Source organism: Perognathus longimembris, chromosome 20 (genome assembly GCF_023159225.1).
Source record: "Perognathus longimembris pacificus isolate PPM17 chromosome 20, ASM2315922v1, whole genome shotgun sequence".
In the NCBI taxonomy this organism is placed as follows: Eukaryota; Metazoa; Chordata; class Mammalia; order Rodentia; family Heteromyidae; genus Perognathus; species Perognathus longimembris.
This window is the reverse complement of record NC_063180.1, coordinates 7462432-7477174: the sequence shown is the minus strand read 5'-3', so window position 1 is coordinate 7477174 and position 14743 is coordinate 7462432. Positions and strand designations below refer to the sequence as shown.

Genomic DNA, 14743 nt, shown 5'->3' with positions numbered 1-14743 from the left:
CCCACAAGGAGGCTGGGAGAGCTTCAGGACCTTCAGATACCAACATGCCCTCATAGATTGTTCTGGAGGAGCAGTGGGCTTCTGGAATAAAGGCAGACATGGTTTGGCTTGGGTAAAGCCTGCATGCTGAAGTCTCCCCATAGAACTGAGGGACATCACTAACGAGGACACTTCTGTACAGTGGGATGCAAGTACAGCAGCACATTCTGGGCCACATGCAAAACCCTTTCCCAGGGTAGGCTCTGTCCTTGCAGGCAGCTGTTCCAGGCCCCAGGGATGCTGCCTGGGCAGGCATTCACCAGTGGTTGTTGAGCTGTGCAGGACCCACACTGGTCCTTGTGTGGTGGGCCTGGCTGGGAAGCCCAGGGGGAACCTGGACAGACCCCTGGCTGCGGACTTGCAGCTACTTTATGCCCCCAGTGTACTATTAGCTGCTAGCTCCTTGGACAATCCCTGTCCTTATGTGTCTTGGTTTCTTTAGCTTCTCAAGGGATTGTTTGGCTTGGTGGTCACTGAGGCCCTCCCTGTCCCTGTGGCCTGTGCCTCCATCTGATTGTCCCACCCCTTCTCCCCATAGGTGCCCATCTGCAGTGACCAACAGGAAGCCAAGCACACAGTCTCGGAGATGGTGCGTGCCATGGGCTTTATGCCAGTGGACATGGGCTTGTTGGCCTCAGCCCGGGAGGTGGAGGCCATGCCCCTGCGCCTCCTCCCAGGCTGGAAGGTGCCCACCCTCCTGGCACTGGGGCTCTTCGTGTGCTTCTATGCATACAACTTCACCCGGGATGTGCTGCAGCCCTATGTGCAGGAAGGCAAGAACAAGTTCTACAAGCTGCCTGTGTCCGTGGTCAACACCACACTGCCCTGTGTGGCCTATGTGCTGCTGTCACTGGTGTACTTGCCTGGTGTGCTGGCGGCCGCCCTGCAGCTCTGGCGGGGTACCAAGTACCGCCGCTTCCCTGACTGGCTGGACCACTGGCTGCAGCACCGCAAGCAGATCGGGCTGCTCAGCTTCTTTTGTGCCGCACTGCACGCGCTCTACAGCTTCTGCCTGCCACTGCGCCGCTCCCACCGCTACGACCTGATCAATATGGCCGTCAAACAGGTACCACTCACACCTGCTTCCCACTGTGGCCCCCAGCAGGTGCACCTAGCCTACAGCAGCCAAGGGCAGGCAGGTGCTGTTCCAGCTGGGCAGTACCCACACCCTACTGGCAGCAAACAGAGCAGATGACAATTGCCAGCCTCCAAGGTGCAGACTTGAACCGGAAAAAAAACAACAGAAAAGCAAGCAGAGGGCCACAGGTATCCAGGATCAAAGAGCAGGGAGCAGCCAGACCCCTGTAGCTCACACCTGAAATCCTAGCTACTCACAGGGGGTTGAGATCTGAAGTTTGGGGCTCCTAGATAGCCCCGGTAGGAAAGTGTGAGACTCTTACCTCTGATTAACTACCAAAAAGCTGGAAGTGGAAGTACGTCTTAAGTAGTAGAGTACTAGCCTTGAGCAAAAATGCTAAGGGACAGTGCCATGGGCCTAAGTACAAAAAAAAAAAAAAAGTGAACAACAAAAATCAGGAGGGCAGGATGCAGGGATTTTTTTTTTTTTTTTTTTTTTTGCTATTTGTTAGTTTTGCAATACTGGGATTATTGATCATCATGGCCTTGCTAGGCAAGTTCTCTACCATGTGAGCCATACCCCAGTCCTTTGGCTTTTAACTTATTTTTCAGATATGGTCTCCCACCTTTTCATTGGCATCAAGCTACATCCTCCTACCACTAGCTCCTGAGTAGCTGGAACTATCATCATGAGCTACCATGCATGCTCAGGCCCAGGGTGGGGTTTTAAAGGGATCAGGGAGGCCTAAAGAATGGTGGTGTGTAAGAAGAGATATAAACAGGTAAAAGCCTAGTTGGTAGCCAACCAGAGATGCCATAGGCTGACAAGGCCACAAGAGCAGAGCCTTCAAGTAGAAGCAGGCCTGGCACATCTGAAGGGCAGCTAAGAAGCCTGTGGGGCTGAAGCCCAGGGAGTAAGCAGAAGTTGAGACCTGCCAGAACTGGGACTGAATGCCGAGGGAGGGCTCCAGCTTGAGGCCCTGAGGGACTCAGGCAGTCAGTGAAGGATTCTGATTGGAGGACTGAGGGCCCACCCCATCACTGGCTTGCTCTTGCTGCCTGGCCCAGAATAGCCAAGAAGGCCAAAGACAGACACTACTGGGCTGATGCCACATTTGTGCAGTGGAGGCAGAAGGTGGGATGGGAGCTGTGGAGGAAAAGGGGTATTGAAGGCATATTTTGAAGGAAGAGGACGTTGACGTTGCTGACGTAATGAAGGTGAGGTTCACTTGTACAGATGAAGTTAGTCAAGAGCATCTCTGGGGTCTGAGTCTGAGCACCCCAAAGGTAGCTATGCTGACAGCCAACATAGGGAAGGCTACAGGAGTGAGTGGTTTGGTTTGGGGAGGGGGCATTACTATTCATTTAGAACAGACATGATGTCCTTCTACCTGCTACTCCTGGGGAATGGAGGCCTTTGGGCCAGGCCAGGTGGGAACAGGAAACAGTACGTACAGAACAGGCCCCGCAAGCCTCCTGGTTCTTAGCTCACAGTTGATGATTGATTCTTAGTCTCAGGTTCAGCACTGCAAGCAACATTGCATCTTTCTTTCTTTCGTCCCTTTGCTCTCTCCTACTGAGTTCCCCCCTTTAGCCCTAGGTTGACTGTGGTCTACACCAGAGCACCACTTGCTCAGCAGAGTTGAGTGAGATATGTGTCAGCCCTCTTTGTCCCAGCTGAGGCCCTGCAGCAACTCATCCTGCTCGTGATGTAGGGACCCTGATGAAGCTGCCCACCACCAAAAAGCCACTCCTCCCTCCTCAGAGAACTGTTGAGCAAGGCCAGCTACTGCCCAGGAACCACACGCCTCAGCCTCCCACCACTCTTGGTGCTCCTGCTTCTCCACTGGTGGCCCTCAAAAGCCCTCATGTCCCACCACAGACACTTGGTACCAACCCTGGGCTCAGACTTTCTGAGAAATCAAGAACCTCTGGCTTTAGGCAGAGAAGCAAGATGCCTACAGAAAATAAAGGGGGGAAATAATAGTCACAAAGCCCATAAGAAACTTGCTGTTCTAAGTACCATTCTAAGAGCTTTACAGTCCCTCTGTGAGATCATTTATCCTCTATCTTGTTCCTTTAAGGCAAGAGCTGTACTACCTTTCATATACAGACGAGAAAACTGAGGCAGAGAAAGGTTAAGTAACTTGACTGAATCCACAATGCCAATCAGCAGGAGAAGTAGGACTCAAAACCAGCAATTCCATTCCAGATCCATGCTTATACCCAGGAAAGCAGAGCCAGGTCAGCAGCTGGGTAGAAAATCCCAGATTCTTCATCCATTGACCAGTTATTTACTTACTCATCCAACGAGAACCTGCTCTGACAGGCCGGGGCACCACCGGAAGGAGTAAGAAGGTCGCAGTGTTGACTTTGTTTCAGCCCCTATGGCATGAGGTAGAATGGAAACCTGAAGGTCATTGCTTTGGACTCTCTCCCTCTGGTATCACTGATTAGGTCATGACCCCAAGAAAGTCCCAGGCCCTCTTTTGATCTCCAGAATCTCATGTGTTGCTAATATTTTTTTTTGTTTTATTTTTGATTTTTTGTGATTGTGGGGCTTGTACTCAGGGCCTGGTCACTATCCCTGAGCTCTTTTACTCAAGGCTAGCAGTCTATCACTTTGAGCCACAGCTCCACGTCCAGTTTTTGAGGGGTTAATTGGAGATAAGAGTTTCAGGGGAACTTTTCTGCCCAGGCTGGCTTCAAACCATGACCTTCAGGTCTCAGCCTCCTGAGTAGCTAGGATTACAGGCATGAGCCACTAGTGCCCAGCAGTAACATTTTTAATATTTTTTCATCCATCTTTTAAAAGAGCCAGCCTAGCCAGCAAGAAGCTCCTTGGGGCGCCTTGGTAAGGGGAACAGGGGTGAGGGGGAACATGGCATCCTTGCTAACAGGACTTGGCAGATGAGTGTGACCTCCACCCTCCCCCAGGGCACAGTGAAAACCACTGCTCTGTCCCAATTGGGACACCTGTCAGTTGGCCAATTTCCTTTCCCTAAGGTCCCTGCCCAGCCCACGCCTTCTTTGGTATTACATTAACTCAGTTTTGCCTTGATGCCAATACCAAGGCCCAGAAGGTACAAACAAGGTGATTTTTCTCTGAATCCCAAAGCCCTCTAAAGGACAGAGGTTGCCAGGCAACCATCCTGGACAGGAGGCTCACTGTTAGAGACCCAGAAGGCCAGTGACTAGAAGGGCTTAACTGTTCTGCAGAGTTCTCAAGGGTGGCACCGGGTAGATGGGACATGTCTGGGGTTGTAGCAGAGGGAGTCTGGGATTTGGCACATAGCCACCAGGAAGTGGTGAACTGCCCCAACCTGGGAGTGTTTAGCAGGTAGAACACATCATCCCAAGGCTTAGATCCAAGCCTGGGTGCCTGCATCCAGTGCCCAACAGCAGAATTTTCTCCATGGCTCCTGCATGCTGCGTGTCTGCCCCATTCACCCTCTGCTGCTTTCCCACAGCACCTCCCTCAGGTAGATCCTTGGTAAAGCCATGGGTAAAGGGAGGACTCCAGCCTGCACATAGGAAATGTCCCCAATTTTCCCGTGCAGATCAGGAGGCAAGGCTGCATCCCAGTGGAGAGAAGATCTTTGAGACTGCATTTGTTGGCAGTGTTATTCTCATGGACAATAACTAACATTGTGTAATATTTTCTGATTTGCTAGTGCAGCTCCCCAGAGATGCATTTCCAGATCAAAATCAGAAATCAAAATGAAAGACAATATACTGAGCATACTTTTTTCTCTAAACCCCTCTTCCCAAAGCTAATCTGCATGTGCCTCTCAGATCATTCCAAACCTCCTCTGACCACATCACAGCACTGCTGAGAAGCATCCCGTGACCCCTCTGACCTTGAGATAATGACTGGCTCCTCACAGTGCAGTGTACTCCCTGCCCTGCCTCCTCACCTGTTAAGATCTCCTAGCCTGTCCTCCTTCTCCATTCCCACTTGTCATCTGCTGTATCTTGCAGAAACTTCCCTCGTTTTTCTCTTTTCTTCTTTACTTTTATTTTTCTTTTCTTTTTTTTTTGCCAGTCCTGGGGCTTGAACTCAGGGCCTGAGCACTGTCCCTGGCTTCCTTTTGCTCAAGGCTAGCACTCTACCACTTGAGTCACAGCACCACCTCTGGCTTTTTCTGTTTATGTGGTACTAAGGAATTGAACCCAGGGCTTCATGCATGCTAGGCAAGCACTGTACCACTAAGCCACAATTCCAGCCCTTCCCTCATTTTTCTTACACATAACCTCATCCTCTAGCTCTTTCAACAAAGAAGGTCTGCCCTTCTTAACCCTATTCACTGAATGACTGATTGTGAAATTGGTTACTTGGGTTTGAGAGGTAGTAGATACTATGCTCTGCTCTACCAGTGCCCACTAAAAAGACTTGGAGAGGAGTAACAGTGTCATCTCAATGTCCTCCTACCCCTGAGTCCTGTCACATCTAATCTAGCACCTGAAGGGACAGGCAGTCCTGCATCCATCCCTGTCTGACAGCACCCTGCTGGGCATTCTCCAGGTGGCTGAAGCACTAAAATTCCTGTGTGCGCCACCCTTTGGTCAGCTGTATGCGTGGAAGCTTTCCACAGGGTTGGAGAGCAACTAGCCATGGACAGCACTGGCTAGCACCTGTGAACTGTGAGATGTCATAGAGTCACACAGGCTGTTAAAAGTAGCCATGATGCAGATCCCCAGGCAGCTTCCCTACCATCACTCTCCCTCTTTCCCCACCCCCCCTCCCCCCACCTCACTGAGGTGTACGTATCAGGAACAAATGAGGTATGTTGCAAGTCCCTGCAGTACTGTGTGAAGATTTATAAACCCTGACTCGTGACAACTGCCTGGGCCTATCAAAAAGCAGAGTGAATAAAGAGTAATAAAGTGGGTTTGCAGACAAACAGGGGAGATGACAGACTGACACTATCACCAGTGAGTCGGCCTCCTCTGGGCCCAGCTGTGGAGAGGACCTGGGCTGTACCAGTCACACCTTTCAAGCTAATACCATTGTAGCCATTTCTGCCATGTCTTAGATGTGGCCATATGCAGATGTCTCGAGCAGAAAACAGTTTCCCGTGGTCCTTCGTGGTAGTGGTCAGGACAAGAAGTGGGGTCGCCAGACTCCTGACGCTTCCAGATACCAGTGGGCGCCCACCTGCCCTCAAACACTACAAAGACCACCATTTTCCCCAAACCACAGGCAGAGAACCTAGTGAGTGGCATTTTGGGGGTTTCTTTAAACTTTCTCATGTGAGATTTTTCAGCCACTTCTGCTCAGCCCCTGGATTCATTTTTAATAATTTTTTCTGGTAACGGGGCTTATATTATTTTATTTTTTCTGCTGAAGCAGTGTCTCAAAAAAACCTGTCTGAGTCTTTCTGTTTTGAGAGGCAGCCGGCTCACGCATAGGCCATCTTCTCATGGAAGAATCGTCACTTGTTGTCTGGTAGAATTAATGCGCTAGCATTTCAGGGTGCTTCTGAGAACAACCTGACTACCAGGAACCCAGCTGGTGAGTGGGAAAATGGAATGACCTCGATATGCTGGCATTCCTCCAGTGGGTGTGAGCAGAGGCTGGCAAAGAGGGGCTCAGCTCAGACCCACTCCAGGAGGAGGTGGGGTGATCTCTAGGCTTGCAGAGGGTCCCTAGAGTTAGTAGGTACCTCAGAGCTGCTGAGAGCAGGCACTGTGCTTTGCTACTCAGGATCCAGCACATAGTAAGTATTCTCCAGTGCTTGAAGAAAAGACACCAGTCTCTGTTCCTGGTAGCTGTCAAGCCCAACCTATATTCTACAGACAGAAGTGGATGAGTGGACTGGGTGGAGAAATGGGGTTTGAGAGCTTTAGATAGATGTGGAAAGATCAGTGCCTGTGTATATCTGTGTGGAGAAACAGACAAAGACAGAAAGACAGAGAGAGAAGGCAGTTGAAGGACCAGAAAAACAAGGGGTTGGAAGGTGAGGCAAGGTGGGAGGAGAGGCAGCCTGCAAAGGTGTGCGAGCACACGTGGCTTAGGGTTTCAGAGCTGGATCTGGGCCTCTCTGCTGTACTGTGATTTCGGGACTAGCAAATTTTGTACAGTCCTCAGTGGAAAGTCTGTACTGTCAACCTCTCTGACCCCTTGCTCTTGACTGATGAGACCCTTCTAATTGGCTGGTCCCCCAGGCAGATGTATGAGAGCCTCACAGAGCCTTGGGAAAGTGATCTATGTGCCTCATCTCGCTCATCTGTAAAATGGGTTAATAGCTGGGAGTGATCAGGTATCTGTGGGGTATGCATGGAGCTGTGGCTGTCTCTCTCCTGTCCTTCAAGTCTGGCTCCCTCATCTCCAAGGACACTGGCATCTGCCATGGTGGTCATGGTTTTTCTTGCATCTGCATTAGGTTTTGGCCAACAAGAGCCACCTGTGGGTAGAGGAGGAGGTCTGGCGAATGGAGATTTACCTGTCATTAGGAGTGCTGGCCCTGGGTACACTGTCGCTGCTGGCTGTCACCTCACTGCCATCCATCGCAAACTCACTGAACTGGAGGGAGTTCAGCTTCGTGCAGGTAAAGCAGGTCCCCCTGAGAGCCGGCCACATCACAGTTGGGGCCCTCCTGTCCGGAATTGAGCTTTTCTCTCCAAAACCTACCTGAGCATGGATCACAGGCACAGCAGGGTCACCCAGTACCAGGGTACCAGGGCCCTCTTGCCCTGAGGGCCTCCTCATCTTCGGATATAGGACTGCCCGCTTCAAGCTCAGCTTCCCGATCTCTCCAAATCCCAGGAAGCTAGACAAGGGCTGTGACAAGGCCAGAAGAGGGGGTCTCAGGTCAAGCACGTCTGATCATTACAGTCCTTGAGCCTTTGAGCACATCTTCCTGCTGAGCAGGCCTTGCACATCTTGTAGAAGTGGATGGAAGCCCTACCCGCTTCACCCTCAATGCCACTGGCTCTGCTGCTCCTGCAGAGTATCTGGGAGGGAGCCCTTTGTAAGAGATGAATGTTTCCCAAAGAATTTCATTGCTAGGAAAAGTTGGAAGAAGAAGAGTTCTGGGGACTGAGATATAGCTCAATGGTAGAGTGTTTGCCTCCCATGTATAAAGCCCATCCCCAGAACTAAAAAAAAAATTAAAAAGGAAGGAGGGAGGGAGGGAAGAAGGGAGGAAGGGAAAGAGGGAGAGAGGGAAGGAGGGAGGGAGGGAAGGAAGGAGGGAAGGAAGGAAGGAAGGAAAGAAGGAAGGAAGGAAAGATGGAAGGAAAGAAGGAAGGAAGGAAGGAAGGAAGGAAGGAAGGAAGGAAGGAAGGAAGGAAGGAAGGAAGTCTGCCATCAAATAACTTAGGGGAAAGATTTTCTTCCCCCCAAAACAATCTTGGTACATCACAGATTCAAGAAACATAAGCAAGGCCTGTAATCCTAGCTACTCAGGAGGCTGAGATCTGAGGATCACAGTTCAAAGTCATCCCAGGCAAAAAAGTCTATGAGGGGCTGGGAATATGGTCTAGTGGCAAGAGTGCTTGCCTCCTACACATGAAGCTCTCGGTTCGATTCCCCAGCGCCACATATATAGAAAACGGCCAGAAGGGGCGCTGTGGCTCAGGTGGCAGAGTGCTAGCCTTGAGCCGGAAGAAGCCAGGCATGGTGCTCAGGCCCTGAGTCCAAGGCCCAGGACTGGCCAAAAAAAAAAAAAAAAAAGTCCATGAGGCTCTAATCTTCAATTAAACCAGCAAAAAGCAAGAAGTGCAACTGTGGCTCAAGTGGTAGAAAGCTAACCTTGAGGTACAATGCTAAGGTACAGCACCCAGACCTTGCGTTTAAATCCCTGTACAGCACACAGACTCCTCTTAGCCAGGCTTCTTTGAGCTTCAGCATCCATCCCTCAGCTACCAGCCACCACCACTGCAGAAAACACTGGTAAAAGATCAGTTGTTCAAGCAGTTAGCATGTACTAAGCACTTCTGTAGGCCTGCCGTTGTGGGAGGCCTTGAGCCTTGTTTCTGTGATAATGGAGACAACTGATAACAACCAGGACATTTCTTATACTTTCTCTCATGCTGTTCTCCATCTTGTAATTGGTGGGGTAACATCTCTCTTCCCATGGATGGGGCTGACTAATGCTGGCTCCTGCCTGATTGTATCAGGACTCCAAACAGCCAGAACAGCCCTCATATCCACTCCCACTGTCACCCAGAATCTGTCGACTATCTTCTCTGCAGTGAAGGCCCAGAGGGACAGCGACTGTGTACTGCTCTTATGTAACCTAAATTAATGATTTGTGACTGGGGACCCTTAGCTGTACCTTAGAACTAAACAGTTGTGGTTGTTTTTAAAATGTGCCTGTGAATCTCTAGGGCTCTGCTCATCTCGGAATTCCCTGGAGGAGGGCTCAGGCCTGCCACTCAGACCTAAGGAGGTGGGGGAAAGGAATTTTATTGCTCTGCCACTAATCCCCATGTTTCGCACACCCAAATCTAGGGTTTTCTAGTTCCTGCCTGGAGTATTCAGGGTGCATGGTTTGTCCACAATTAAAACAGCCTGCAGCTGCTCCTCTCAGCAGAAAGTCACTCCCTTAAGCAGACACAGATTACAAGCCCTAGTTCTAGCTGCTGGGGAAAGCCTGTGGATTTGATTTTGTTAGCGAAAGCTGCCCAGGACCCCAGAAGCTACACTCAGCTTTACATATTGAAGAGTAGAGATAAAAATATAAAAGTCCTTCTGCCCCTGCAGAAGCCAGGGAGGGAGCTGGGCAGGTAGAAAGGCACAATTTTATTTGGGGAAATAATTAAATACCTACATTCCATCTGCATATGCTTCGGCTCTATCTCCCAGCAGTGCCAGTAGACAGGAGGCTCCGCCAATCCTGGAAGCCCAGCATTGGCTCTGTCTCCCCTTGTCCCTGCTCCATAACCATGGGCAGATTGTGTCCAACCCATGCCTCAGTTTGCACAACTGAAAAATGGACTGAATGTTCTACCAGGACTTTTTGAGAATTATTCTTATCCACATTTTTAAAAATTAGCATCAATTAGTTTGTAAGGGGATTTCATTTTGTCCATCCATGCATACAATGCACTTTGATCAGATTTGCCCTCCATCACTTTCCTCCTACAGGCATTTTTGTGAACAACAGTGAGGAATTATGGATAATAAAAATAGAAAAAACATGTTTTTCTATTCTTGGAGTAAGCTGGTCATATTTCTACTATCCCTGACTTAGCTACCAATCACACTTTTTGTTTCTAACCACATATTTTGTTTTCTTTGTTTTGTTGTTGTTTTGTTTTCTTTGTTGTTGTTGTTGTTGTTGTTTTTGAGGTAGAGTCTTAGGTTGCCTAGGCTGCTTTCAGACCCCTAGGTCTCAGTGATTCTCTTGCTTCCACTTCCTGAGTAGCTAGGACTGTAGTTGCAGGTCACTGAACCTGGCTCCCAACCATCCAAGTCTGAAATGAGTAGAAGATAGAAAGAGAAGCCAAGACACTCCGACCCCAAGCATCAGAGTGCTCCTTGTCAGAGTTTACAAACTACAGTGTTCATTTGCATGGTGGCTTATACCCAATATATTTTTTTAAAGAAATAAAATAAGATAGCAAAGAAACCACCAGAATGCGTTAGATGGTACAAAGGTAGCTATGTTCCCTTTTATTGATCTGGTAGTGTGTGTGTGTGTGTGTGTGTGTGTGTGTGTATCTGTGTGGCATACCTGTTATCTACTGGACACTTGCAATGTATAGTGTAACATACATTTCTAACTGTGAGCTGCCATCCAAAAAGGCCAGACGCTGATGGATCAGGCCTATAATCCCAGCTACTCCAAAGGCCCAGATCTAAGACCCGTGGGTGGTAGCCAGTCCAAGAAAAAAAGTCTGGGGGCTGGGGATATGGCCTAGTGGCTAGAGTGCCTGCCTCGTATTCATGAGGCCCTGGGTTCAATTCCCCAGCACCACATATACAGAAAATGGCCAGAAGTGGCACTGTGGCTCAAGTGGCAGAGTGCTAGCCATGAGCAAAAAGAAGCCAGGGACAGTGCTCAGGCGCTGAGTCCAAGCCCCAGGACTGGAAAAAAAGAAGAAGAAGAAGAAGAAGAAGAAGAAGAAGAAGAAGAAGAAGAAGAAGAAGAAGAAGAAGAAGAAGAAGAAGAAGAAGAAGAGTCTGTGAGATTCTTATCTCCAATTAACCACCAAAAAGTCAGAAGTGGAGATGTGGCTCAAGTGGTAGAATGCTAACCTTGAGCAAAAAAGCTCAGGAACAGTGCCCAGCCCTGAGTTCAAGCCCCAGGACTTGCACCAAGAAAAAAAAAATTAGAGCCAAAGATTTGGTACCAATATACACTAACTCAGATGGTTTTAGAAGTCAGGGTGGTCCATAGGAGCACTGCTGCACTGCTGGTACCCTCCTGTCGTGGGAGCACAGGAGGAGGAGCTGCAGATATAAATTCAGTCCCAGAGCCCTCATCAGTCCTGCCACAGCAGACCAGGTCAGCCTCTAGAAACTTCTGTTCCCACCTGCTGCTGCATCCACTCACTGTCATCTATCTCAAGGATGTGAGCTGGCTGTATGTGATATGCTGGCCTCGCGCACCCCTGAGCACCAAGGAGATTTTTTGAGGGAAGGTAAGTCCCTGCTTGCCACCACAACCACATAGCCCACGCTTAGGAAACAGAGGTGGCTCCTGGGCTGGCTGCATCTGCAGGTGCTTTGTTTATTAATCCAGCGGGGAGCCATTGGAGCACTGTGTTGATTCCTCAGAGAGATGACCCTGCTTACATCCAGCCTTCGGCTTTTGGGGAGCTCTTCAAGTTTGAAATTTGGGTTTGTGTTTCTTTGGGTACTTTAGTTCGATTTCTGTGCTACATGCTCCCGATGCCATCCAGGAGTATGGATTTGTTTCCTTCTTTCATTAAAGAACCGAGAGGCAGGAAAGTGTTTCAGTTAAACAGAGTAAATTTATTTGAATGTGAAAAGAAAGCTATGAAAGGAAAGCAGCAAGGCTCTCAATTCAGAGAGGGGGCCTCAAAGAAGAATCCAATGAAGGGAATTATGACAGTGTGAGGCCCCTCCCCATCTCCTCTCCCGGGCTTCAGGCTCATTGCTTGATGGCCTGTACATGTGCCACCTCAGCTTTTTCCAGGCATGAGCAGGCATGGGGCACTATGGGGAAAAGAAGTTGGAGCAGGAACTCAATGCATTGTACGAAGAAGAAGCATTTGAGCAGGAGCCTGAGGCACTATAGGAACAAGAAGCTCCATGACTGGACACATGTTATCTGCCACGTGTTATAGCCACCAATTTTTATGCCTACCTAACAGTTCCTTTTTCTTTCCTTCACTCCCAATTCAGCCAGTAAAACATTAGATTGCAAAGTTCCCAGATGACAAAGTTCACTTCTACAGAAAAATTAGGGCCTTTTCAAACAAAAAGAGCTTCCTCTGACTTTACTCTCTACAGCCACTTGCTTGGAATAATGACAGACCAGCCTGACCCCAGCCTGGTGAGAGATTGCCAAAGCCCCTTCACACCACAGTTATTGAATACCAACAACAGCCACCCATGACCTGGCTGTGTCTTTTTTGCTAACAAGCCATTGTATAATAAAAATGGTCTTAGCTTTGGGGGGTTGGGAGGGTTATTAATTGCCCCCATGACAATCCCTGCTCTTCTTGTTTCCTTTAGCCATTCTGAGATTCTTAAATTGTTCCCAGAGAGAGAGAGAGAGAGAGAGAGAGAGAGTTTCAGGAAAACTGGCTGGACTCATCCAGGCTTCCCATTTAGATTGCAGAGTTAAGAGGTCTCTTGTTATTGGCTGGCCTTTGGCTGTCAGCCCTTCCTAAGAAGCATTAGCCTGAGGCTAGGACTTCCTCTGTCCATCTGCACTGAGGGATTTGGATGGCCCAGGAATGAGGGTGTGTAAGCTGGGGCACCAACTGCCACCAGGGGCTCCAGGGCAGCACAGCAGGACAGCATCTGTGTCCCAGAGCAGGGCCTGTCCCTCACTCTCTTCATCAGGGAGCATTAGAACTATAAGGCCTGCCATCCTTTGGAGATGCTGAGCCTCAATGGGACCACTATTCTAGACCTTCATGGGTTCTCCTTACTGGTTCTCATCTGGGAAAACCACAGCATAGCAGGTGGGCACTTAATGGCTTCAGTGGATCTTTGTTGAAGAACAGATGTGTTCAGGGCCTTTTCAAACAACCTGGGCACCAGGCCAGCATGCGCTCTTCAACCTCAAGCTAGAAGGATGTGGGTGTTGAGAGCTTCCAAAATTAGTGGCTTAGTCTTGGCTATGCAGTAGCATCATCTGCTGATCTTTGAAAAACAACAGATGCCTGAGACCCACCTCAAACCAGTTTAATCTGAATTTCAGGGGTAGAGCTTAGAGTACAAACATTTCCCTGCTCCCCAGGTGATTTTAACATAATTCAGGCCTGCAAAAAAGACTGGTCAGTGGTGTGGGGTAAATGACACTTCCTAGCCTTGACAATTCCTGTAACCCCATGAATAGGAGGGAGGGGGAGCCACCTGCTGACACTGGGGACCTGATTGGAGAATAGCCTGGTGATTGACAGGTCATTGAACATTTAGTCTCCTGGTTAGTGCTGTAGATTTGTTTAACCTCAGTGATCAGAATTTTAGAAAAAAAGTTAGTGTGAACCGGAAGTTTCAGATTTTCAGTTTTTGATAGATACTTCTAGGAGTGACAAGGATTTGGTTTTCAGTGACTTATAGTCAAGGAAGCCTCCATTTGAGGGAGGGGTTGATGGCATTAAGTGATATATGACTTAATTGTAGATCAGAGAACAAAGCCAACCATGGCATCTCAATTGCTGTCATTGAGTCCAGACATTCACCTGAGATTAGATCCTCGCATGGACACAAGGCCAAAAAGAACCAGAGAGGGCAAGGAAGGATTTTGTTTTATTTGGGTAAAAGGAACCTAGGAAGTTGTTCACAAAATGATACTGTGCATCATGAGTGAATTGCAAGCAATTATTCTGGGCAGTATTCTTTTAAAAATTGGAGCTCAGTCTCCTGGTATTATTTATGAATGGGTGCAAGTATGCCATCTTTTTCCCCAGGAAGTAGTTAAAACAAGGCCCAGTGAAGAATCTATTTCATTTATTCAGTCAATTATTCATTTGTATTTATTTTGCAATGTGAGATTGAACACAGGGCCTTGCACATGGTAGGCAAGTGCTCTACCGCTGAGCTGTGTTGTCACCCCTCTAGCCCCACTTGAGTGTGTAAGACTGCACCCCCCCCCAATCTGGGCTGCTGGATTGATGCTGACAAAGGGTTGGGAGGAAATCTAGAAATCCTCACTGAAGCTCTTTGGGAAAGTTTGAGAAAAATCTATATGAAAACACGCCATCTCACCCTATTTAAATTAAATCCTTGCAGTCTTTCCTTGGGGAAAATGCATAGTGATCTTCACTTAGTCTCTGTTATTTTCATTCCTATGTGATAAATATAGGACTTTCCAGCCTGTGATCTAGATCTAGGGGTCATAGAATTTAGCTACAACTGGCACAGCCTCTCCTCCCTACCCCACCCAGCCCAATGCACAGAGCCCTCACCCCTGCCTGAACTTGCTCAAGTTGACTTTTAGAATCTCCTGTTCCTCACGGATGCTAAGTGGATCAAAGC

General features: G+C 48.7%; 1 protein-coding gene and 1 long non-coding RNA gene across 4 annotated transcripts in view; one reads left to right on the top strand and one right to left on the bottom strand.

Annotated features, from left to right (window-relative positions):
* Steap3 (STEAP3 metalloreductase) overlaps positions 1–14743 on the top strand; it is a 45956-nt gene that overhangs the window by 29334 nt on the left and 1879 nt on the right. For all 3 annotated transcript variants that reach the window (XM_048369242.1, XM_048369241.1, XM_048369240.1), the window contains exons 3-4: positions 578–1105; positions 7503–7667. In XM_048369242.1, coding sequence (XP_048225199.1) covers positions 578–1105; positions 7503–7667 — 693 coding nt within the window. The remainder of the gene's footprint in view (positions 1–577; positions 1106–7502; positions 7668–14743) is intronic.
* Positions 7680–10958, bottom strand: LOC125368328. The gene is made up of 3 exons (XR_007214220.1): positions 8883–10958; positions 8028–8030; positions 7680–7941 (listed from the first exon to the last, which is right to left on the bottom strand). It is a non-coding gene; the product is annotated as an uncharacterized LOC125368328 (long non-coding RNA).